Here is a 23,423-nt window from a genome sequence, read left to right as displayed (position 1 = left end):
TTGTGTCTCCACCTGAGTATACGGGATGTTTTAGAAAAACTAAAACAAAACATTCAAATACGAAAGTTCCCCCTTCTGCAGATTTCTCACCTAGAAAGCCACTGTGCCTGGGTGAGCAGGATACCTAGGTTTGGGGAAAAACTTGGTGTAATCTACCCCTACCCCTCCCTTTGGGCCTACATTCCTGAGGCCTTTGGTGGCATGAAAGATGATATTAATTGCAGTTAATAATTAATCCCTAAAGAGCAAGGAGAGGCCCAGGCCTGGGTGGGGCCCAGAGGCCTCCAGGAAGGACACCTCCTTAACTTCCCTCTCTGTAGGACTGGGCACCCTCCCCCTCAAATCTCCAGGCATAGGGGAGGCACAGGACTGAGGAAAGGGCATCGAATTCCATTTTCCCCAACAGCCCAGTGAATGGCCCTCTCCTGGGTCCTCAAAGCCTTATTGGGAGAACTGGAAGATCCAGTTACCCAGCTTCCCTCTCCCATTTCCCCCCAAACACCTGGGCTAAGAATTCAGTAGAGTGTAGAAGGCAAGCCTGGTAAGGAGAGGCCAGCCAGAGATTCGGACGTCTCTTCTGTCCATCAGGGAAGCAAGAATCGAGGTGGCCACAATGGGGGCCGGGATGCCCTTCTTCCTCTTCCTGACTTTCCTGGGCACCTCACAGGCAACAGGTGAGGGCCAGAGGGCTTGATGCTGGGTGCTCATCTCAGGAAAAGGCCAAAGAGGGGGAGTGAGAGGGTCAGAGCTCTTGGTCCCGAGCTCTTGGTCTGGGGCTACACTCCGACAGGGATAAGGTCTGGAAGGGCAATGTCAGGGAAGAGGAACTGGGGGAGGGGGAAACAGGGAAGGAGGGGGTGCCCATGTCTCTGAGGGAATTTGGCCCTAATTACTGGGCCCTAAGCTCTATTTTTGGATCCCTAGGGCCAGGAATGACTTTGCAGCTGAAACTAAAGGACTCCTTTCTAGCAAATTTCTCCTACAATTCCAGCTTCCTGGAATTGCTTGAGAAGGTAATTCTTTGGGAGGGGAAAGACAGGGCTGTGTGAACTCGAAGTGTGTTTCTGACTCAGTGTGGGCCTCTTTTCTGGGTCTGGCCAACTCCAGCGGATGAGTGAGAGCCATCTGACACTTTCCCCCTAACCCTTTCTCTCCCCCAGCTCTGCCTCCTCCTCCACCTCTCGTCAGGGACCAACATCACCCTACATCATGCAGGATCCCCACACCATGTCACCTGCAGTGTCTGAGAACCATCGAAAACTGTGTCCCCCTCTTGGCCCAGGCATTTGGCCACCGAAGTACAAGAGGGCTGCCCTAACCCTGCTGAGTGGTAGTAAATATGCTGAATTCAATGACTTGCCTTTGTGGGTTAATGAGCAGAGGGGTGGCAGGAAAATGGAATTGGACACCAAAATCTCTGACTCTCTCCCTTATTAAGCAGAGGGCTTCTGGGATGGACACTCTCCCTCAACACCAGTGTAAAAGGTCTAGAAAGAATATGGGGAACTTTTCTGAACTGTTTGGGGACACACACACCACATTTCACATCCGCATGTGCATGAACACACACTTCAAGCTGAGATCTTCAGAACACCTAGGAATAAAGGAAAGAAACCTGTGCTGAATCCCTACATTGTTCCAGGCTTGATGCTTTCCCATTTCGATGCTTGCAGCAATCTTGAACGTAGCATAATAGGTGTCACTATCCATTACAGATGAAGTCTGAGGCTAACAGGGGGAAAGTTATTAGCAGCAGACAGGTCGGACATGAGACAAATGCCTAGGCTTAAGCAAGGTTTTCATTTCACCTCTCTTTGCTTAAGCTTTAGGGCTGGGAGCTCAGGAGCCCAGAGACAAATGTGGACAGAACAGTCCCCCGACATGGGCCCCCCTGACCCAGGGCCCCACAAGGTCAGTTAGGGTAGAAGGTGGGGGTGGGAGGCAGCTCCAGTAGGAAATGAGAAGTTCCACCTGTGAAGGGATGGCCAGCCTGGCATAAGAGGTAGGGAGGAGGGCAGGTGGGGAGGAAAAGGGGGGAGCAGAGCTTGTACTGGCTGACTATGAGGACATTCAGTCCTACAGGCCCACACTTGAGCCCCAGGTGAATTTCTTCTTGGAGCCTCCATCTTTTCACCTGCAAAATGGGGATAATTGATAGTACCTGCTGCTTGGACTCTTGTGAGGATTACATGGATAAGCTACCAAGGGCACATGCCAGACAAGTGGGCAGTGGCAGTAGGGATTGTTAAGGTAGAACCCTGGGCCCAACGTATAAGTCCTAGTCCCCTCACAAATCCAGGGTCCTCCCTCTCCTGATTTTCTTGAGGCAGGCACTCATCTGACTCTTCACCTAAGATTACCTTGACTCCTTACCACCTTTCTCAAAATGCAAGCATGCAGCCCAAACTTGACCATTTGGGGGTATTAACATGATCATTTCCTATTCTCCACAGTCCTCATCCCTGCCTAATATTTCCCACCTACATACCATCACCATCATGCGAAATTAGAGGCTGACTCCATCTGAGGCAGGTGAAGGCAATAGCTCCATATAGAGCATCCCTGAAGATGAGGGGAGGATAAGAAATGGGGGAGTGAAAAGAAACACTTGCAAAACAAAATTCCTCTGGTTTCCTTTACAATTGTTCTGGGACCAGCGGCCCAGAAGGGAAGTAACTGGGAGTTGCAAAGGGCCCCAGTGTTTCATGGCTTGCTCCTAGCTCGCACCAGTGGGCAGGTGGCAGCTGTGGGCCAGGTGTGTATGCCCTAACCAAGTTGAGAGACTGGATGTCTGGATTTCCAGAAGACTGGAAACAGCTAACTGCTGCTCAATCTGATTTCTAGGTCTCAGGGCCTGGGATCACCAGGCTGTGATTTCCTGATTCTTTTCTCAATAAACTCTCTCCCAAGACTCAAGACAGTTCTTTTGGGTAGTCAAGTAAATTCTAGCTGAGCACATGGCTCACTTACAACTAGCTGAGCACACAGTCATTAACATTTCCTAGCCTCCCTTGCAGCTAGCAATAACAAGGAGATAGAAGTTGAAAGGAAGCATGCAACTTCCTGATGACATCTTTGAAAGGAAAGGTGCTTTCATTTCAGAGGGGAGAAAACAAAAGTCCTTCAAGCAGCCCACAGGGTCCTAGACCAGTGCTTTCCAATAAATTGTCCATGATGATGGAAATGTTTTAGAACCTGACCAATGGGGTAGCCACTAGTCACATGTGGCTATTGAACACTTGAAACGTGGCTAGTGTGACTGAGTAGCTGAATGTTCAGTTGAATTTCATTTTAATTAGTCGAGTGGCAACCATTTTCCATAGCACAGCTCTAGATGATCGGCCTTGAGCCTTCCCAACCCTCTACCCCACAATGGAATTTACCTCCCATTCTTCCCAAAAAGAATGGCCTCCTTGCTACTGAGTACTCATGGGACGCTCCTTAGTTTTATTCTGGCTCTTCCCTCTCCCTGGAACACTCTTCTCCCAAGCATCCACTTGGCTAATTCCTGCACCTCCTGCAAGTCCTTGCTTAAATCTTTTACAATTTTTACCCTGACCCCCTATTTAATACTACAATCTGCCCCCAGCCCCACTTATATTACCTTGTTCTATCCTCCACCCCCATATCATTAGTGACTCTCAGACCTACTACACAGTTTATTTATATGTGTTCTTTCTGAATGAAAGTACCACAAGAGGCAAGATCTTTGTTTCATTTACTAATGAATCTAAAAGGCCCAGAATAGGGCCCAGCGCAGAGTAGTTAAGTAAGTTAAGTACTCAAGAAGTACTTGTTGAATAGGGGGTTGGGGAGACAGAAAGGAAACTGTTGCCCACCTCCTTCTCTCCTTCTTCCCTCTGGGTGGAATGAGGGGGTGGTGGGCTGCGACAGTTCTTAGACACAGTTGGAAGGAATGTATCAGAATGGCAAGAAAGAAGATTCAGCAGGGTGTGGGCCTCCACTACTGGAGAGCCCTGCCCTGCCTCTGCCCAGCAGAAATGCCCTCCTTGCCTAAGTCGCCATTATATTTGAAGCTTGCTTACAGCACCCCAAATGAACCTGCACCTGTTTAATGGGTTGAATCCCAGTTGATACTTCAGACAAGTTACTTTTATTCTCGGAGCACATTTCTTCATTTCCAAAATGAAGCAAAAAGTCACTTCCTGAGGTGCTCAGTGGCATCATGGAAGACCCAGACTCTAACACGTCCACCATAAATAGTAGCTACTCAGAGCTGCTGGACAGAATATAACTTGGGCATGTAAAGAGGCAGGCCCCTGAACTTCATGGGGAAGACCCAAAGCATCAGTGGGGATGTGCATGTGTCAGAGGCTGGGCAACATGTCCCTGGCTCTCCAGTGTCAGGGACACAGAACGGGAGTGGCACTCAAGCCCCAGCGTACCTTGTCGCTCCTCGGGGCTAGAGAAGTACCTGCTCTTCTCCAGCATCCCCCCAAGATAAGACCAAGGAACAGAGGAGCTTCCATTTGGTGAGGAAGAAGGGCCTGCAGAAGCCAAGGCACCGTCAATAATTCTAAGTAGGTAGAACCCGAGTCACTGCGGCCAGACCCTACTGGAAGCTCTTTCTTCCAATGAGGCAGGCACCGCCAGCTCCTACACTCCCACTGCAGCCCAGAGCCCAAGGCTAAGACCAAAGTCTCAGGACATGACCCTGGGGTCCCAGGATCGAGTCCCACATTGGGCTCCCCGTGGGGAGCCTGCTCCTCCCTCTGCCTGTGACTCTGCCTGTCTCTCATGAATAAATAAATAAAATCTTTAAAAATAATAATAATAATTGAGAGGCAAGAAAGTCACCACAAAGGGAAAGATGGATAAAAGGACCACAGGCCATAATGTTTGAGATTTTAAAAGTTTATCTCATTCCTAAACTTCCAGGTGGCACTGCCTAGGAGGAAGGCTGGGCAGGAATGTGAACATCTTAAAGACACCCAGTGATGCTGAACAAGCCAGTCTGTTTCCTCATTTTACAAAATGAGGGAGGTGAGCCGCATGGTCTCAGAGGACCCATCATGCTCTGACGCTGCCAGATCAGTTTGTCCCAAAGGCAGGTCTGAGGGAGAAGAAAACCCCCAGGGTTAATGAACTGGTGCTCAGAGCTCCTTGGGGCTGGGACATGCATCCATCAGCTGCCGGAGGTGTGAGGCTGCCTTGTCCAGCTTTGACAACTCCAGCTGGAGGGAAGAAAGCTAGATGGAAAGAGAAGCAGGTGAAGATTCTGATATAGGGCCACCCCCTCCAGCCCACGTTCCCTCAGGGAGTCAGGCTTCCCCCAGCCTTACCCTCTGCTGCCTCTTAGTCTCTTCCTCTCCCCTTGACGGGGTCCAGGCCATGAGGCCATCCAGTTGCTTCTGCAACTTGCGTCTTCGGGCAGCTAGCAGAACCAGATGGGCCTGGGGGTCCACCAGGCCCTGTGGAAGAACAGTGAGGGCTCAGCCTTCTCTGTGCCACCTGCATCTCTGCTTCACCCACAGCCCGTCCAGTACCTCCCTTACCCCATTTTCAGGAGTCTTTCTCACTTTTACAGAACCCACCCCTTGCCCTCCTCCTGACATCCGTTCGATGTCTCCCTTCCCCTTCCAATCTCCTCTCAGCACCTGTAGCTCCATGTACACCTGAATGGTGTTACTGAGTGGGGCCTGAGCCCAGCCGGAGGGTGCCACTACACCTGGGGGTAACAGGCCCACGGCCCCACAGTGGCCCAGGGTGGCCAAGGGTTCCAGGAAGGGCTTGAAGAGGCTCAGCTCTCCAGGCTCTGAGCTCTGCAGCAGTACTGAGGAGGAAAGGGCCACTGTCAGGGTCAAAGCATGAGACCTTGCTTCTCTTCCCACCCTGCCCCTCCTAACTCTGGGTTCTGTCCCCCAGGCTTGCAACGTGCCTCTGCCAACCCCTTCTAGCCACAGGGCCTCAGGAACCTAGGGCCCATCTCACCTCGGGGCCGGGCCTTGGTGAGCTGGTACGTGGCTCGGAGGGCCCTCAGTGCCTGCACAGCCTCCTGGACCTGAGAGAAGTGTTGTTCCAGCGCAGGCTGGCGCCAGTGCTCCTAGAGACAAAGACCCAGAGCTGACGAGCAGGATCCGGGGAAACTCACTATCAACCCTCCTGGCTGCAGCCCACACCTGCCTACCCCAGTCTCCACTACACACAATTCATCACCTCAAGCACAACCTGGGGCACATCTAAGATCTTAACAGATATCTGTGGTTGATGTCTGTTAACTGCTCTGATCAAAGATGTCAAACAACCAAAAGGAAATTAGAATTTCAACTGTGTTGCTCACAAAACCGAACAAGCATAAGAAAATTTAAACAGTTCAACTTTAAAATAATTTTGGGGGTGAGTTGGTCAGCATTTATTCTTCTGAAATTATTAAAGCTTAAAATTGCAGATATTTGGGGGCCATCCTATCCTTATCACAACTGTGACATGAACTATTACTACTCCTGGTTAAAGATGGCAAACTGAGGCACAGCCACATAGCAATGTAGTTCTGTTCTTGTACGCTGCCCCCAACACATCCCTGCAAGAACTACTCACCTCCCTGAAGACTCTATATTTAAGTCCACACCAAGACTGTTGATGACCCCAGGGCACCACACCCTTTGAGAAGCCGGCGCCCCAGCTGTTCACCAACGGTCCCGTCAGGGACATGTCACTCACCAAGCTGTGGGTGGTGGGGTAGGAAGCAACAGAGATGCTAGGGGCAGAGTTGCTGCCAGGCCTGGGGGGCAGCCTCTGCCAGAGCTCTTCAGCCAGGAACGGCATCAGTGGGGCAAGGAGGCGGAGACCCACATCAGCGCAGGAGAACAGGACCTGGGGTGGGCCTTGGGGATGGGGTGAGTGCGAAAGCACTGGCTTCACAGCTTCCTAGGGAGGAAGCCATAGGGTCAGGGGACAGGCCCAGGCCCCCTCCACATGTCCTTTGTCCACACATTCACTGCCCTGCCAGTGGAAAATGCTGTGGGTAAACAAGGGCGGGAGCACACAGAAGCCTGGACACCACTGGCAGTCCCAGAACACACTCTGGAGCAAATGAAAAGTGGAAATCTATGGCAGGGAGTCTCAGAGGTGGGAAGAGGGAATAAAACTGTCAGTGTGGTTTGTATACTTTAGAAAGAAAAAAAAGCACTGAATTTTTTGCCTATTAAAAAGAGACAGAGTCCTTTCCGCCCCCAGATGCCGCTGAGTAAGCATCGTTAGTCTCCCCTCCCACTGTCGTCAGATCTAAGCCAGAGTCTCCCAAAGAGCCTGAGCAGCTGCAGAAGCTCTTCATCGGAGGTTTGAGCTTTGAAACAACCGATGAGAGTCTGAGGAGCCATTCTGAGCAATGGGGAACGCTTACGGACTGTGTGGTAATGAGAGATCCAAACACCAAGTGCTCCAGAGGCTTTGGGTTTGTCACATATGCCACCCTGGAGGAGGTGGATGCAGCCATGAATGCAAGGCCACACAAGGTGGATGGAAGAGTTGTGGAACCAAAGAGGGCTGTCTCAAGAGATTCTCAAAGACCTGGTGCCCACGTAACTGTGAAAAAGATTTCTATTGGTGGCAGTAGAGAAGACACTGAAGAACATCATCTAAGATTATTTTAAACAGTATGGGAAAATTGAAGTGATTGAGATCATGACTGACCAAGGCAGTGGCAACAAGAGAGGTTTTGCTTTTGTGACATTGGATAATCATGACTCTGTAGACAAGACTGTCACTCAAAAACACCATATTGTGAATGGCCACAACTGTGAAGGAAAGCCCTATCGAAGCAAGAGATGGCTAGTGCTTCATCCAGCCAAAGAGGCCGAACTGGTTCTGGAAACTTCAGTGGTGGTCGTGAAGGTGGTTTTGGTAGGAATGACAACTTCGGTCGTGGAGGTAACTTCAGTGGCTTCGGTGGCAGTCGAGGTGGTGGTGGATACGGTGGCAGTGGGAATGGCTATAATGGATTTGGTAATGACAGAAGCAACTTTGGAGGTGGCAGAAGCTATGATTTTGGCAATTACAACAATCAATCCTCAAATTTTGGACCCATGAAAGGAGGAAATTTTGGAGGCAGAAGCTCTGGCCCCTATGGTGGTGGAGGCCAATACTTTGCCAAACCACGAAACCAAGGTGGCTATCTATGCCTGTTCCAGCAGCAGCAGCAGCTATGGCAGTGGTAGAAGGTTTTAATTACTGCCAGGAAACAAAGCTTAGCAAGAGAGGAGAGCCAGAGAAGTGACAGGGAGCTAAGTTTACAGCACATTTGTGAACTCAGCCGAGCACAGCGGTGGCAGGGCCTGGTTGCTACAAAGAAGACACGTTTTAGACATACTCGTGGGTATGGGCAAAAAACTTGAGGATCGTATTTGTGACTAACTGCATAACACATTATCTTAGTTTCTGTTCTGTCTAAAGTGTAAAGAGTTTTAATGTAGTTTTTTTTTTTTCTCGCACCCATGCTGTTGATTGCTAAATGTAACAGTCTGACCATGACACTGAATAAATGTGTCTTTAAAAGAAAAAAGAGCGGCGCCTGAGTAACTCAGGTCATGATCCCAGGGTCCTGAGATGGAGCCTCACATGGGATCCCTGCTCAGGAGCATGCTGCCCCCTCTCCCTCTGCCCCTCCCCTTGCACATGTCTCTCTCAAATGAATAAATAAAAAATCTTAAAAAAAATAATGATTCTGTAATGATATTTAACTTTTTTTAAAAATTTTTTATTTATTTAATAGTCACACTAGTCACACAGAGAGAGAGACAGGCAGAGACACAGGCAGAGGGAGAAGCAGGCTCCATGCACTGGGAGCCTGACGTGGGATTCGATCCCGGGTCTCCAGGATCGCGCCCTGGGCCAAAGGCAGGCGCCAAACTGCTGCGCCACCCAGGGATCCCCTGATATTTAACATTTAAAACAAAAAGAGACTGAACTCTCTGCCAGAAAATCCAATCTCAAGGGGAAGAGGAGGCAGGCATGCAGGAGTGGAACGCCACATTCCAGTCTAACTCACCAAGTAGACATCACAGAGGCTGTGGAGCCAGAAGTGGTGGAGGGCATGGGTGATGAGTGGCAGCTCCCGAGCAAGGAAGCCTCGCTCACACTCCTGGGCAGTGTGGGCCAGACGGCTCAGGATCCAGGCGTCCGTGGGGGATGAGGGGGATAGCTGCGGGTGGAAGACGACTTCAGGACAGGATCACTCCTCCTCCTTCTCCTCCAAATGTCATCTTCAACCCTCAAAGAACTAATGATTCTGCCTCCCAAGCCTCTCTTCTTATTCTCTTACCTCCTCTGCAGGCTGCGGTACAAATCCCTCTCCTAAGGCATTGAGGATAAAACGCAGGGCATTCCAGATTTTGTTGCAGAAATGCCGGGAACTCAAGACCTCAGAGACGGACAAGTGTACATCGCCCCCTGGTAGGGAGTGGGAGGAGGAGTATGCACATGGGTGGCAGGAGCACAGGGAGCCCTTGACCCTGCCCCACCCCTCTACAGGGGTGCCTACAATGCCAGCCCCTCCCTTGCTCAGGCTTACCCAAGGCCCCGTGGGAGCACAGGGCAAATCGCAGGGCATCTGTCCCACACTCAGGGATCCCATGAGGGAAGTCCTTCCTCTGCAACCAGAGGGATAAGAGGGGTGGCAGATGCCTACACAGCTGCAGGGACAGAAGCCTGGGCTGCAAAGGAAACCCAGCAGCTGCCAGCTCGAGGCTGAGAGAGGCAGATGCTGGGGACTCACCTGTCCCGCAGCCGCAATCGCCAGCTCGGTGGAGTCCAAGTTCCCGTCCTTCAGCTTTTCCTGCAGCACCTGGGATGGGTAAGCACTTCAGTGGCCTCGGTCAAAGACCCTGCCCCTACAAGGGTCCCACCTGCTCACTCTCCCTCCCAGCCGGCTCCTCTGCTCGGGCTCCCTTCTTCTGCCCCACAAACCCCATCCTTCACCAGACTCTTCATCCTGACCTGCAGTTCCACCCCACTGATGATGTCTCGTGGGTCCAATACATTCCCCAGGGACTTGCTCATCTTCCGGCCCTGCCCGTCCCGAACCATGGAATGAAGAAGCACCTGGGGGGCACAGAGGATGTTGGTAGAGGGGTTAGGGGAGCCTATCCTAGGAGGTGCCCAGGGGCTCTCTGGCCTCCATGTGTCAGGGGTTAAGACAGGAAATGAATCAGGAAAAAGGAATTGGGACCACAGACAATAGCACATTAGGGATTCGAACAGAGACCAAGATTTAGGGAAAACTGGGGAGTCAAAGATGGGCTGGGCACCTAAGGGCCATTACCTTGGTGAAGGGGAGCTGCCCTGTGAGCTGTGTCCCCAACATGACCATGCGGCCCACCCAGAACAACAGGAGATCACTGCCTGTTTCCAAAAGTGACAGGGGGTAGAAACGAGCAAGGTCTGGGGTCTAGGAGGAAAAAGAGAAGCAGTGAGAAGCCTAAGCCCATACCTGCAGCTCTTGAGGCTCACAGCAGGGGTGGGGGTGGGGGGCGCTACTGCCTCCTTCATCATCCCCATCTCCACCCTCTTCCTCTCAACCCGCCTCACCTCTTGGGGCCAGCCCAGGGCAGCAAAGGGGAAAAGAGCCGAAGAGAACCATGTGTCCAGAACATCAGGATCTGGGAAACAGAGTGAGGAATGGAGACAACTGGAACGTCGAGCGTACTGCTGTGCACCTTTCCAGCCCAACTCCAGGCAGAGAGACCATGGTCAGGCCCTAACCCCATTCCCAACCTCCCTGACCTCACCTCCTCCACCCTAGAGTCTGCTCCCCCTGAGGCTCAAATGCCCTCCTTTGCCCTCCACAACCCTGACACTCACCCCTCTGCAGGGTCAGCTCTGCCTCTGATCTCCCAGTCAGTTCTGCAGCTATTTTTCTGGCCTCGGTCTCTGTCCGCCCAACCACCCAACAGTCTTCTCTATCACCCTACAGAGAAAGTAAGGGATCAAGAAGAATGAGGAAGAACAGCACCCGCCAGGTGTGAAACATCACTGAGTTGCACAGTCTCCCTTGTGGCCTGGGAATTGCCAGCCCCCTCTGGCGGTGAGATGAAGAAGTGCCAGCTTGGAAGCGCCGATCCCACAGTGGGGTCCCTGCCCAGGACAGGCAGGGAGCTGGGACTGGCACTGGAAGCCCTCTGACTCCTGAGCTGTGGCTACTTCTCTTTCTACTATGCCCAACCCTCCCATCCTCTTCATCCTACCGACCTTCATGTGCTCCTCTACAACCAGGTAGGCGGGAATCCGATGGCCCCACCACAGCTGCCGGGAGACACACCAGTCCCTGCCCAGAGGACGAGAGGGCATCAGTGACTTCTCAGCATAAGCAGTGCATCACCCTGCCCCACCTCCACAGAGCTCCCCTTGGCCTTACCCGATGTGGGAAAACCAGTGCTGCCAGTTCTTCTGGTGGAAGGATGGACTGAGCTCCAGAGCCCCTGACTCCACGGCCTGAACAGAAAGGTCGTTAGAGCTTCCCTTCCTGCACCTCACTTGCGTCTGTCCCGAGATGGAACAAGTAGCCTCTGAGGCAGTGCTGTGACTCAGAAAGGACCTTCCAAGGCTCCCAAGAAGATTCTGAGGTCAAGCGGGAGATGAGCCAGCCCTTTCTGGGCCACCTTGCCTCCACCCCCAAAGCTCTCCTCTCAAATGCCAGGGCCAGAAGTCTGTGGGGCAGGAGGCCTCAGCCTCCTTATGTCTTCATTCCAATTTTCAGGGCCTTCCCAGTACCTGAGGCTCCGGCCTTCCCTGCACTTCAGCCTCACCTGGGCAGCTCGGTTCCCCATCTCCCGGCAGCGGACAAACCACTGGCTCTTCAGTAGATATTCTATCACATCCCCAGAACGGCTGAAAGAGAAAGGAGGAATCTGCTGCTCCTCAGCTTCTGTGCTTTCCCCCCAGGGGACACAGGACCCTGCTACATGCCAGGTCCTCAGAACTGAGGCTACATGCCAGGCCCTCAGAACTGAGGCTACAGCAGCCAGTAAAACTGACAGAGAGCCTCTGTTCCCTTGCAAGGGGTACAGACCCCACCCTATTGTACTCTTAAGCTTCTTCTACTCCCATCCACTCCCTTCCTAGGGAAGCCCTAAGTAAAAGTGTTAAAATGAGGTTACCTGCAAATAGGAAGCACCATGGGGTGGTTCTGGAGGCCCCGGAACAGGCCCCGCTCCTGCAGCGCAGACATAATCTTTTCCCGGGCCACAAATCGGTGAAGACCCTGGGGAAAGAATGGCAACAGTCACAGTTAGAGGTCACTAAAAAACAAGAAAGCAAGAGAGGGGAAGAGGTGAGGAAAGGCAGAGTGCCCCCCAAGGATACGGTGACAGTGAGGCCAGTATCACCTGTAGCCAGTCCCCACAGAGGGAGGTCATGGTGCCATCCTCCGCAATGACACTCAGAGGGCTCAAGCCGTGTCGGGCCCCCAGCTCAGCATCAGCAGGGCTATGCGCTGGAGTCACCTTCACTGCCCCTGGGGGAGCAGAACCACAGTGAGCACTGGCTCCCGGCCTTTTCCAGAGGTTCCGTCATCGCCCACCTCCCCGTCCCTCCTCCCTCTTCTCAGTCTCTGCCTCCTTTTCGTCCCACTAGCCACGGAAGCTGCCCTAAAAGAGGCTTTCCCTCCCCTCCTTCCTTCCTCACTCCTCCAGGATCCCCGGCCTGCTTTCCTTCCCATGGCCTCCACCCACCTGTGCCCACATGTGGCTGAACAGTGGAGTCTGTGATGAGGGGGAGAAGCTGCCCAGTCAAGGGGTGACGAAGCTGTCGCCCATGCAGGTGCTTAAAGGAAAGGAGCAAGGTCAAGGACAGGCATGTATGTGGAGTACAAAGGTCTGGGCCGAGTCTGAGAACCCTGGGAATCAGAAGGTGAAACCAAAAAGTAAAAAGCCAGAGCAGTGGTCTGTGAACTTTTTCTTATGGGGTCAGAGTGTATTTTAGCCTTTGCAGGCCAAGAGGCAAATTCAGCCTCTGCACACTTACTCTGCTCTGCCACTGCAGCAGAGTTGGGTATTGACACCCAGCTGCAGGTAATACCTAAAGGTGCAAGTGTGGATGATACAAAAATAGGCAATGGAACGGACCTGGCTTGCAGACCGCATAATTTGTCAACCTCTGAGCTAGAGAAAAGAAAAGGCATCATGAAAAGAAAGAGACACCGGAGAGCTGAGATGAGAGAAGTCTTAGGAAAAGAAAATTGAAGAAAAGAAGGCACTACCAACAGGGAATCCCTGGGTGGCGCAGCGGTTTGGCGCCTGCCTTTGGCCCAGGGCGCGATCCTGGAGACCCGATCGAATCCCACATCGGGCTCCCGGTGCATGGAGCCTGCTTCTCCCTCTGCCTGTGTCTCTGCCTCTCTCTCTCTCTCTCTCTCTCTGTGACTATCATAAATAAATAAAAATTAAAAAAAAAAAAGGCACTACCAACAGAAAAGAAGGGAAGAGTAAGTTATGGGGTAGGAAAGGCAGGTGGCAGACAGCACGCTGTGCATTACTGTGTATCGGGAGTCGTCGGGATGAACAGCCACAGCAACGTCTCCAGGCAACGTCTCTGGCCTTGTAGTTCCTACCACGACCTCTGCATCTAAAGACAAAATTTAAGCACTTGACACCAGTCATCACCCTGGTCTCCCACTCCCAGGGATGGAAGCAGCCAAGGTTGAGCAGGCTCCCAGAAGCAACTAGAGAAAATTAGGAGACTGGAATTCCCCTGTGAGCTGATGACCAGAAGCCTGGAAAGCTGTCTGGCGCTAAGGAATTTCTTGATAACTTGCATGGGGGAGACGGAGCATTAACAAAAGCAACCAGAACATTTACTTGGCACCCAGATAATACAGAGGTTTCTCGGTGCCCTAATCATAAATGCTATGCATTCTTAGGGGTCAGCACCAGGCCCTCCTTGAGAAACTTCCTCTGTCTTTTCCAGCTAATCTTTCTTCACTTTCTCTGAACTCTTCCAGACACTTACCGTTCAAACACACTTTGGAACGGACCTTTTATCTCTTTCAGTGGTACCAGCCTCCTGTAGAATTATGCAAAGCTCCTGGAGGGCAGCCACCATGTGTACTTTTCTTTCATGGCCCAGAACACCCAGAATAAGTGCCCATAAGAACACAAACACTACCAAGGTTCCTTATGTGCCTCCCACCAGGTCATGTGGGAAACAGGCTGGTGGGTTCCCTCCCATCAACCCAACACAGGCTTAAGAAAGCAGAGGGAAAGGGCAGCCCAGGTGGCTCAGCGGTTTAGTGCCGCCTTCCCTGCATGGAGCCTGCTTCTCTCTCTGCCTCCCTCTCTGTGTGCGTGTGTCTCTCGTGAATAAATAAGTAAAATCTTAAAGAAAGAAAAAAAAATAAAAGAAAGCAGAAGGAAACAGGCAACTTTCCCAAGGACTATCCTCACCAGGCTCTCCATCCACAGGGAAGGCCACAGACACAAGGAGGCCAAAAGACACAGGAGTGGGGCAGCCAGGCAGTTGAAGCTCCGTGTGGCCAGGCAGGGGCCGGCTCTCCACCTGGAGGAATCAAAGCAGCAGGGTGCTGAGAGTAGCCTTTCTGCAGGCTTCCCACCTCCATTCACCCACCGCCCTGGGCTCCCTACAGGCATCTATAGACATTCAGAGGATTGAGGACCCACCTTCCCCTCCCTTAAATCAGTCACAGTTACAGAAATATTCACCAAGCACTTACACCGTGCACAGGTATTGTGCTGAACACCTTCCATGAATTCCCATTAAATTCTCACAATGCCCCCTTGACACAGACATTTCCATCATCCCTGATCTACAAACTGGGGAAACTGAGGCTTCCAGGGGCTTCCAGAGGCCTGCCAGAAGTCACACAGCTAGCTGGTAGGTGGCCAGACTCAGTGAATCCTGGCAGTCTGGTTCCAGAGTCTGAGCTTTCTCCTCCTCTGCCTCACCTCAATATCCGAGATGGCTGATCTTAAAGTGCAGGACCAGTTGACAAGCTGCTGGCTCCGGTACAACAATCCTGCCTCGTAGAGTCGCACAAAAGCTTCGGTCACGGCCACTGAGAAGCCCTAGGGAATAACTTCAGTGTCCAGGGACCCAGGCATTCCCATCCTGCCACCCCCAACGTACATTACATCCCACTTGCCTACACACAACTCTTGACACTGCCTTGATACCCTCAGGTACCAAGTATGGAGCACTCACAGCATCCATAGTGAAGCACTCTCGGTCCCAGTCCAGGGAGGCCCCCAGAGCTTGGAGCTGCTCACTGATCTCTCCACCTTTCCTGTGCCCAGAGAGACTGTTGTCAGCAAACGTGTCCTGAGCACCAACTATGTGCCAGGCCCAGTGATACTCCCAGTAACGCTGGAAATTGGAATATGGCATTGATCTAGCTTCTCGAAGCCAATGGAGACAGACATACAAACTCAGCATGGGCCTTCCATGGCATTAAAAGAAGTATAAAGTTCTGGGGCGCCTGAATGGTTCAGTTGGTGGAGCACGCGACTCTGGATCTTGAGGTTGTGAGATCAAGCCCCACGTTGGGTATGGAGTTTTCTTGGAAGAAAGGAAGCAGGAAGGAGAGAAGGAAGGTAGATAGATAGATAGAATTCTACAATTACAGAGGGGGCAGCTCATCTGGGAAAACCCCAAAGAAGCTTTACAGAGAAAATGGCATGTGATAACAGACCTGTAAGAATGAGGGTAATTTCAAGCAAATGGAAGGTAGGAACAGATAAGTAGAAGACCTGGTGAAATCTAGGCAAGGTATCATGAAATAAGCAGAGAAAAAAATACACAAAATGCCCACACACACAAACATGTGTGTTTTAAAGTACGTGTAATACCCACACACAGACATACACACAGACACACACACAGCATGGAGACCCTGCTGAATGCTAAAGGAATCCAGAGCTCCCCTCTCTGAGGGAGAGCCCATCAAGTTAGGGAGAACAGCTGGGGCAATCTCGGCCCCTCCACTTCCACTGGTCATTACTCACTCATCCTTCCACTTCCACACCTCCCTAAGGAATTTTTCCCGGCTCAATTCATGTCTCCTCATTCCTCGCTCCTTCCACAGTTGCTTCTCCACCACAGCCTACAGTAAGATCAACAGGCAAGGGGACAGAGAATCAGGTCACTTTGGGGGAACTCTCCTCTACCCAAGGAAAGGGAAAAATGGCAAAATGCATACTTGTGTAGCAATTCCTGCATGATCTGAGCCAGGGATCCATAGCACCTGATCCCCACGCATCCGGTGCCTACAAAACAAATACCATTACGTGAACCCCTGAGCTTACACGTTTACACTCCTTCCATACTACCACACTTCCTCCTTCCCCTCCAAGGATGCAAGTAGCCCCATTCCCCTCTCACCAGCGCACCAGGGCATCCTGTATGGCTACTGTCAGTGCATGACCGATATGTAGGGAGCCAGTGACATTGGGAGGTGGGATACACATGGAAAATGTCTCCCCTGTGGCCTGGGGCAGCTTGGTCTAGAAAGTGGAAAAGTCAGTGAGCAAAAGATAATGGGAGGTTACCTGGGGGAATAGCACCCTATGGTGTCTCTAAGACAGAAAAAACTGGGGGGAGAGAGAAGGAGGAATAGTCCTGCAAACAGGAAAGGAGAAAACCCTTTGGACAGGAAGGGCAGAGGACAAGCTCTGCCAGTTTCCTTGGGCAGGCTGGCTGGAAGCTCGACTGTGAGGCTCAGCTGTGACCAGCAAGCTCAGTGGCCATTCTGCCGTGGGAACCGCTCAGCACCCCTCCCTCCCAGGTACTAACCTGATACTCCGGCTTGAAGAAGCCCTCTCGCACCCACCAGGAGTACCAGGCCGCCTCAACATAGCGAGGACTGTATGCAGGAGGCAGGAGGCGGTACACATCTGCAGCAGTGGCGGAAGGAGAGCTCCACTAAGTCCTGAACTTAGCAGCCCAAGCCCGCAACAAAAATGTGGGTGCAGAGGCCTTCAGGTACCCTACGTACCTTTCTTTTCGCCCGGTTCCGTGGGGACTTCATACAGCACTACCTCCTTAGGAGTCCAGGCCTTACTGGATCCTGCAGGTGCCTGGAGAGGAGCAGCAGAAGCGAGGGTGTGGGATGCCAGGTCCAGCGTACCCCGGGCAGGGAACCAAGGACAAGCTGCGTGGCCCCCTGACCTTGCCCTTCGGGGTGATCCCAGCCTCCAGCGCCATCTGCTTCTCCCGCTGGCGCTTCTGTTTGGCTTCATGGTTCCTCCGGGAGAGGGAGGACCCGCACGGCGCTGACTGGGTAGAGAGAGGGTGGGACCTGCGGAGGGCCTGAGAGGGCCTGAGCCCCCAGCACCGGCACGGAAGGGAGGCTAAGGGCGAATGAGGCATCAGGAGTCTGCAAAGGCGGAGCGGCGCTCCGGACCGACAGCGTTAGCAGCCGTGGGTGGGCGGGTGCGGCACGCCTGGTCCTCACGCCCGGGCCCCTCGCTCCCACACAGCGCCTCCCCGTGAGGGCCCGAGCGCGCGGGGTCCGGCTCGCTCGGCCGGGGCAGGCACTCGGGCATTCGGGGAGGTGGTCGACCTCAGGGCGCCCCGCCCCGCCCCCTCGGCTCCACCCGCACCCTCATCCGCCCCGCAGGCCGACCGCGCGCTCCCCGCGCCCGCCCGCCGCTGTCCCAGGGCGCCCCGCGGCCGCCGAGCAGGGGGCGGGGCCCCGTCCAGGGCATGCGCGGTAGCAGGACCCGCCCCGCGCGTCTCCCTCGGGTCCGACGACGGTTATGGCTGCGGGGGGCGGGTCCTCCGAGGAGAGAAGCAGCCTCTAGGGCAGGCGCTCGGGGCCGCGTGGCTCGTTTCCACAACTTTATTAAACCAGAGTCCAACACGTAAATAGCAAACACCAGAGTTCTGAGGCCGCCCCGCCCCGCCCCGCCCCGCCCCGCCGCGGTCCGAGCCGCCCTCAGGAGCTGTGCTTCTGCCGCTTCCAGAAGCGCTTGACGTCGCTGTGACCGGCCGGGGTCACCACCATCAGCCGCTTGGCCGAGTTCTCGAACACCAGCACACCCAGCTCCCGAGCATGGGCCAGCAGCAGCTCAAAGTCCACTTGCGACAGGAACTGGTTATACAGGACACCTGCAGTCCGCAGGGCAGGGGCAGGGGCAGCGGAGGGCCAGCGTAGAGAGAGAAGCCAAGAACGTGAGGCCCCTGCGTGGCAGCCTCGGGGCGGTGGTCTGCGCTTGCCAGCCACCTCCATTTCAAAGCTAATCCTCTATGCTTGTCTGTTCCAAAGCTCATCCTAACAGTAATTGATCCAGCCACATTCCGTAAGGCAATATAACACGGTAAGAAAACCCACTAATGCTCACCAAACCAGAGAAGCCACTGTGAATTATCCCTCCCAATTTCCCTCTTCTAGCTAAATCCCAACAGCACTGATTTGAGACAATTTACTACTAGACTCACCCCCCAAATAAAGTGTCCTGCCAGCTTTCCTCTCCCACCCCATGTAATAAACAAACCGAAATGCATGAATAGCTTTTTCTGTTCATCAAGGCTCAAGTGTCCTTCTTCGGGCCGGTGACAAGAATCAACCACCAGAAGCCACTCACCCTCAGTGAACCGGAGTCTGTCCCTTTCCAGCTCCCATAGCCGAATCTGGTCCGTGATGGTGGGTGGCAGCACAGGCGTCTGCAGGGGCAAGCAGTTGCTCTGAAGATTCAGGAATACTGTCCCAGACAACCCTAGCCATCTACTCATTCCCCAGATTTGGATGTCCCTTTCTCTTTTCCATCACTTCATCGCCAGATGCCAGGGGGTTCCAGCCTCCAGCAGCTTGGTACCTGTTTGAGCATCACCGGGTGGGCCCTTGTCCTTAAGAAATGGATGATCTGGGAAAACAGACAAGAATGGGATCAGGGGCTCAAGTAAGAAGGCAGGAAAGCTACCTAAGCTGTCACCTAATGTCACCAGAATACCAGCTTGCTGTTTAAAAACCTGCAGCCATGTGCCTATCATTAACCTATCCCCATTCAGCTGTCATCCCAAGCTGCTGCTCCCACTGGTCATGTCTGCTATTCCTTCTCTAGCACATCTGCCCTTTGCATAGTCTGGTTTTATTCTTCTTTCTTTAAAATAGCAGCAACTATTATTTTTTTGAGCACTTACTGCATAGCAGGCTCTGAGCCAAAGGCTTTACTGCTATTCTCTCATTGAATCCTTCCCAAAGCCTGTGAGGGAAGAACTGTTATGATTTCCATTTTCCAGATGACGAGAGTGAGGCTCAAAGAAGTGAAGCAACCAGGCCATTAATGCAGCTAGGAAGGGGTTGGTGGTGGAGACACAAATCTCTATCTCCTCCCCTTGTGTTTTTTCCCACGCTCAGAGCCTTGACTTCTCTTTATGTGCATGGTCTATGCTCAAACACAACTCGCCAGCCGATAGTAGCCTTCTGTAAGATGAGCTGTATCCCACAGCCCAAGTGCAGCCTATCTTCCTGCACCCACCTTCCCCAAGTGGGGATACCTGCTGGGCTGTGATGCCACTGGCGATGGCCTGCTGCACGCTCTCCCGGGTCACCTGTGCCACCACCATATTGGGGAAGCGATAGAGCATCTCTGAGAAGAGGGCAATGAGGGCGATCTGCAACTCCGACTCTGGCTCAGGGGTAGGAAGACAAGATGAGGAGGCTATCCCCATACCCAGACTCCCTCCAGACCTTGAAGTGTGACCCAAAATGTCAGAGAACTCTGTAAACTGCCAGGTAAACATGAACATGAATCGGCACTCCCTCCTGCGTCCTTCCCTCTCCCCACTCCCATTCCCAGGCTGCTGTCCTCCCAGCCCTCTCTGGCCTCACCAGTGTAGGCATATAGTCGGTAATTAGTTTCCACGATAATGAAGCCTGGCTGATGGGCAGTACCCCCAGCTCCAGAAACACCTGATGAGAGATTGATAGCCAGGCGTGTGGGGTAGTAACGCCGAGATTTCCTCTAGAAAAGACAGAAGGGAAAGGCAGAGGGCCCCCTCTCAGGTGTCACTAACCATATTCCTGCCTGAGATATCAGACCCCTCCCAAAGTAAGAGCCTCAACGCCCAATTTATCAACTCCAAGGAACCCAAGTACTCAGTCTGGCGACTTCTTCCTGGTACTGCCTCCTGAGATCCCATTCTTTTTTGTTTTTGAGTATAGATGATACAATGTAACATTAGTTTCAGGTACACAAAATAGTGATTCAAGAACTCTACATCTACTTATGCTATACTCACTGCCAGTGTAGCTACCATCTGAGACCCCACCCCCTTTTTAAAAGCCAAGGCAACAGACCACCTTGCCTTTCCTAGAAGCCATTTATCTGGGTGCTCATACCTTCCTCTGGAAAACAAGCCCAAACTCACGCAGATGTTGCAGGAAATTCAACAACGAATCACTCATACCTTCCACAGAGTAATCCTGGGGAAGAGAAGTGGCCAGTTGGGGTCCAAACACATCCCATTCTCCCCCTTCCCAACCCCATACTCTCATTCCCTCTTTTCCCATCTATGCTTTGTTCATTTTTATCTTTCACACTTTTGCCCATAACCTGACGTCCCCCCTCATCTCTCTACCTACCAGCCTGCCCACCCAAGCCTCCAGCTCCATCCCCCTTGCTTACCTTGCCCAGAGTAGAGAAGCTAAGCTGGAAGAGGAAGGATAGAATCTCCACTAGGTCCATGCCCCGACTCTAGGGAGGAATGGTCAGAGACAAAGGGGCAGGGATGGAAGGGAGAAAATGAGGGGACACAACATCAGGAAACAGTCTGCGAGGGTAGTCTCTCATGGTTCTCGCGAAGATCAGAGCATGCCAGCAAGCCACCTCCTCACCTGGGCTGTCTGCAGATATTGCAACATAAAGTACCACAGTTGGGCAGGAGTGTCCAGCAACAGGAACTGGAAGCCGGCTGAAGTAATGCAGGGTGGCTCTCCAGGTTCAGTGCTGGAGGCAGAGAGGGACCATGGCAGAGGTATGCAAAGAGAGGCCATCGTCCCCATTTGTCCTCGCATTTTACCTTGGTTTCTCTCTGGCCATACTCCACTCAGCTCTCCTTTTTTAGTTAACTGCCTGCAATCCTAACCCACCCTGGACACACAGTTTAGCAGGGATCTGATGCACCTCTGGTTTCCTCACCTCTTCATGAGCCCAGCCTGGCTGAGGAGCTGAGCCAAGTCCTGGCTGACGGCTGCACTGGGGGAGCCCACCATGAAGTGCAGGACCACCTGAGGAACAGAAGTGGACAGAGAGAACAATGCCTTTAAGGGCCATGGGATGTAGGAGTACAAGCAGAGACACAGAGTCCCAAGTCCTCACCTCCCATCGCTCCTCGGCGTACTTGTCAAGTGAGGGAACATCCCGGGCGTGCTTGTCTGGACCCAGTTGACTTGTGTCATCAGACCAGGCCTTGCCCCTATGCCAGGATGGGCCAAGAATAAGGGACCCTGGCTGTGTTCCCTGCCTGCTCCTCTGCTCTTTCCCCCTTCATCCCCATGGGCTCTGAGTAGGAGACACTTCTTTCCTACATCATGCAGCTCCATCTTGTCCAATTTATCCCTAAAGGAGCTCCCAACAGTGGAGCCCACAAGGTTCCAGAGAGGCTCCTCAAGGGCTCTCTGCCCCATCGCTGCCAACCCCACTGCTAACAGTTTAAATACTAGTTCCCCTGGCCTAGCTTAGGAAGATGGAAGTGACATACCCACCCAGAAGGGCAATGCGGAGGTTCTGGCGGAAGATGGGGTTGAGGATGAGGCCCTGGAGACCACCAGGGAGCAGCTGGGTGTGCCAGATACGGAGACCACTCAGCAGTCCTGTACTTTCCTCCTGAGCTCTGAAACAGAAGCAGAAGGGTTAAGGGGGTGTCTGGAGAATAAAAAGAAGGAGGCCCATAAAGGCCTCCATTTCTGCCTTTCCTGAACTGATCATCCCTTGGAACACCGTTTCACACAGAGAAAACAGTGTCTTCTTAAGGCAGATTTCTTTACTGCCATGCCTACCAGAACTTTGTTGAAGACATCACAACTTTCCGGGAGGGAAAATAGAGTATGCAGAGTTTCCCAGACTTGTTTAAATGTAAGTGTTGTGGTATATCCATTAATATTTCTTGGAAGTGTTCCAAGGAACACCTGGAAGATCTAGTTGCTGAGAAATCTGTATCTGGCTGAGCATGCTGCAAAGACTCACTTGCTGAATTCCTTCTTCACCCACAGGGCTACAGCAGCTTGTGGCAAAGGCTGCTCCAGAAAGAGCATCCGCATCACCCAGTTCTTAGCCAAAAATGGGAGCTCCCTGTAAGGAGGTAGAGGTAAACTGTTAATATCAGAAACTGCCTTACCTGTATCTCTGCCCTCAACAGCCTCTCAAACATCTCATCCCGCCCACAGCTTTACCAGTCTTGCTGTTCCCACTCTGTTTTGGCTTGACACACTTCAATCTTCAAGCCCCAGCAGGGCTAAGCTTCAAGTCATGATAACTTATTCCAGCCTGAAGGCCCCATTACATTTGGTCCCTACCATGAAGGAGGTCCTCACCTGAAGACAGCCAGACAGGTGGCAGGATGCCCATACAATCGGTCCAAGACACCAGGGCTCAGGCCCCCTAGGAATTCCTGCAGATTCCTGCATTGTAGGTGTACTCGGTTCAGTCCTCCCCTTGCGGGGCTGCTCTCCATCACCTGAGAGATGCAAGGTTAGAAATGCACCCCCACAGTCCACGCCAGTGTCATCCCTCACCTCATTCCCGTTCCAGACCCACTGGCCCCCACAATAACCTGTACTTTCTATGATTTCCTTTCTATGTCACTCATCTCCTTTCCTTTCTCCCAGGCCTGACCAACCTCCTCTCCTCTCTTGCTTCCTTGCCCCACTTCTGGCCTCAACTCCAGTTTTCTCTCTGTTTCCAAATAGAGAATTGTTCATTGTCCCACATTTGCAGAATCAGTTTTTACTTCAATGTTTACCTAAGCAGTGACGCGGAAACTAGTTTCAGACCAGCCCTCCCCGGGCTCCCGGCTCCCGTCAGCTCAGTCCATGAGCTCGCGTTGGCCAGTCCTTCGCACCTACCTCCCGGCCCCGTTGGTCCTGCGCTGCCTGCCCGCCTGTCCTCCTTGCCCCGAAGGACCGCACCCGAGCACCCGGACCCACACCGCCCCGGCTCCTGTCCCCCGCCCCCGGCCCCCTTCCTCCCTCCCGCCTGAGTCGCTCCCCCTCGTGTACCCGGAGTCGCGAGGCGTCGCTTAGCCGGAGCTACGGTCCCGCCGTGCCTCCCAGGAACAGGAGAATGGACGAGGGGAATGGAGAGAGGGACAAAGGACCGCACAGGAGACCAGGCGGGAGGACTGAGGCGAGAAGGAAAGGAGGGGAAAGAGTGGGAAAGTAGGGAGGTAAGAACAGGCGCGGCACTCGCTCGCCCGCCGCGGCGTATTCTGGGAATTGGAGTCCTGTCCTGGCTCGC

The 23,423-nt window shown here is 52.9% G+C and overlaps 3 protein-coding genes across 6 annotated transcripts; 1 reads left to right on the top strand and 2 right to left on the bottom strand.

Moving 5' to 3' along the window:
• Nucleotides 1-557: 557 nt before the first annotated feature.
• SFTA2 (surfactant associated 2) lies at nt 558-1,247 on the top strand. Its single transcript, XM_055330319.1, has 3 exons — nt 558-674; nt 925-1,013; nt 1,161-1,247. Exons 1-3 carry the CDS (start codon nt 614-616, stop codon nt 1,245-1,247), a joined length of 237 nt encoding a protein of 78 aa, XP_055186294.1. The 5' UTR covers nt 558-613.
• A 2,454-nt stretch (nt 1,248-3,701) lies between these two features.
• On the bottom strand, nt 3,702-17,656 carry VARS2 (valyl-tRNA synthetase 2, mitochondrial). Of its 4 annotated transcripts, none has more exons than XM_055329961.1 (29): nt 17,134-17,656; nt 16,961-17,042; nt 16,759-16,859; nt 16,348-16,469; nt 16,166-16,232; nt 15,972-16,069; nt 15,172-15,253; nt 14,916-15,035; nt 14,397-14,508; nt 13,490-13,578; nt 12,687-12,777; nt 12,342-12,469; nt 12,114-12,217; nt 11,763-11,844; nt 11,372-11,448; nt 11,206-11,281; nt 10,819-10,924; nt 10,546-10,616; nt 10,280-10,405; nt 9,955-10,059; nt 9,734-9,802; nt 9,530-9,650; nt 9,281-9,408; nt 9,008-9,160; nt 6,682-6,888; nt 5,953-6,064; nt 5,619-5,794; nt 5,304-5,432; nt 3,702-5,210 (listed from the first exon to the last, which is right to left on the bottom strand). In XM_055329961.1, the coding sequence occupies exons 1-29, from the start codon at nt 17,332-17,334 to the stop codon at nt 5,115-5,117; spliced, it is 3,231 nt and encodes a 1,076-aa protein (XP_055185936.1). In that variant the 5' UTR covers nt 17,335-17,656; the 3' UTR covers nt 3,702-5,114. The 4 variants fall into 4 exon arrangements, with proteins under 4 accessions (XP_055185936.1, XP_055185938.1, XP_055185937.1 ...); XM_055329963.1 differs by having other exon boundaries at nt 5,690-5,794; XM_055329962.1 differs by having other exon boundaries at nt 9,530-9,608.
• A 136-nt stretch (nt 17,657-17,792) lies between these two features.
• GTF2H4 (general transcription factor IIH subunit 4) lies at nt 17,793-23,375 on the bottom strand. The gene is made up of 14 exons (XM_055329965.1): nt 23,186-23,375; nt 22,502-22,644; nt 22,155-22,259; nt 21,670-21,801; nt 21,288-21,384; nt 21,108-21,196; nt 20,804-20,915; nt 20,595-20,663; nt 20,309-20,392; nt 19,799-19,931; nt 19,465-19,595; nt 18,783-18,830; nt 18,552-18,630; nt 17,793-18,075 (listed from the first exon to the last, which is right to left on the bottom strand). The coding sequence occupies exons 2-14, from the start codon at nt 22,639-22,641 to the stop codon at nt 17,903-17,905; spliced, it is 1,392 nt and encodes a 463-aa protein (XP_055185940.1). The 5' UTR covers nt 22,642-22,644; nt 23,186-23,375; the 3' UTR covers nt 17,793-17,902.
• Nucleotides 23,376-23,423: the final 48 nt, after the last annotated feature.

Source organism: Nyctereutes procyonoides, unplaced genomic scaffold, assembly GCF_905146905.1.
Source record: "Nyctereutes procyonoides isolate TBG_1078 unplaced genomic scaffold, NYPRO_anot_genome, whole genome shotgun sequence".
Lineage (NCBI taxonomy): Eukaryota > Metazoa > Chordata > Mammalia > Carnivora > Canidae > Nyctereutes > Nyctereutes procyonoides.
This window is presented reverse-complemented; position numbering and strand designations above follow the sequence as displayed.

What these genes read in the sequence shown, in the direction of transcription:
- SFTA2 (XM_055330319.1), top strand. Translation starts at nt 614, where the DNA reads ATGGGGGCCGGGATGCCCTTCTTCCTCTTCCTGACTTTCCTGGGCACC. An exon ending in GGGCACCTCACAGGCAACAG is followed by an intron (nt 675 to 924) that starts GTGAGGGCCAGA and finishes TTGGATCCCTAG; the next exon opens with GGCCAGGAATGACTTTGCAG. An exon ending in TCCTGGAATTGCTTGAGAAG is followed by an intron (nt 1,014 to 1,160) that starts GTAATTCTTTGG and finishes TCTCTCCCCCAG; the next exon opens with CTCTGCCTCCTCCTCCACCT.
- VARS2 (XM_055329961.1), bottom strand. Translation starts at nt 17,334, where the DNA reads ATGCCTCATTCGCCCTTAGCCTCCCTTCCGTGCCGGTGCTGGGGGCTC. An exon ending in CCCTGTGGATGGAGAGCCTG is followed by an intron (nt 13,579 to 14,396) that starts GTGAGGATAGTC and finishes TTTTGTCTTTAG; the next exon opens with ATGCAGAGGTCGTGGTAGGA. An exon ending in ACCCCACCACCCACAGCTTG is followed by an intron (nt 6,065 to 6,681) that starts GTGAGTGACATG and finishes CTTTGTCTCTAG; the next exon opens with GAGCACTGGCGCCAGCCTGC.
- GTF2H4 (XM_055329965.1), bottom strand. Translation starts at nt 22,641, where the DNA reads ATGGAGAGCAGCCCCGCAAGGGGAGGACTGAACCGAGTACACCTACAA. An exon ending in ACGCCGAGGAGCGATGGGAG is followed by an intron (nt 21,197 to 21,287) that starts GTGAGGACTTGG and finishes TCTGTTCCTCAG; the next exon opens with GTGGTCCTGCACTTCATGGT. An exon ending in GCTTCTCTACTCTGGGCAAG is followed by an intron (nt 20,393 to 20,594) that starts GTAAGCAAGGGG and finishes TCTCTTCCCCAG; the next exon opens with GATTACTCTGTGGAAGGTAT.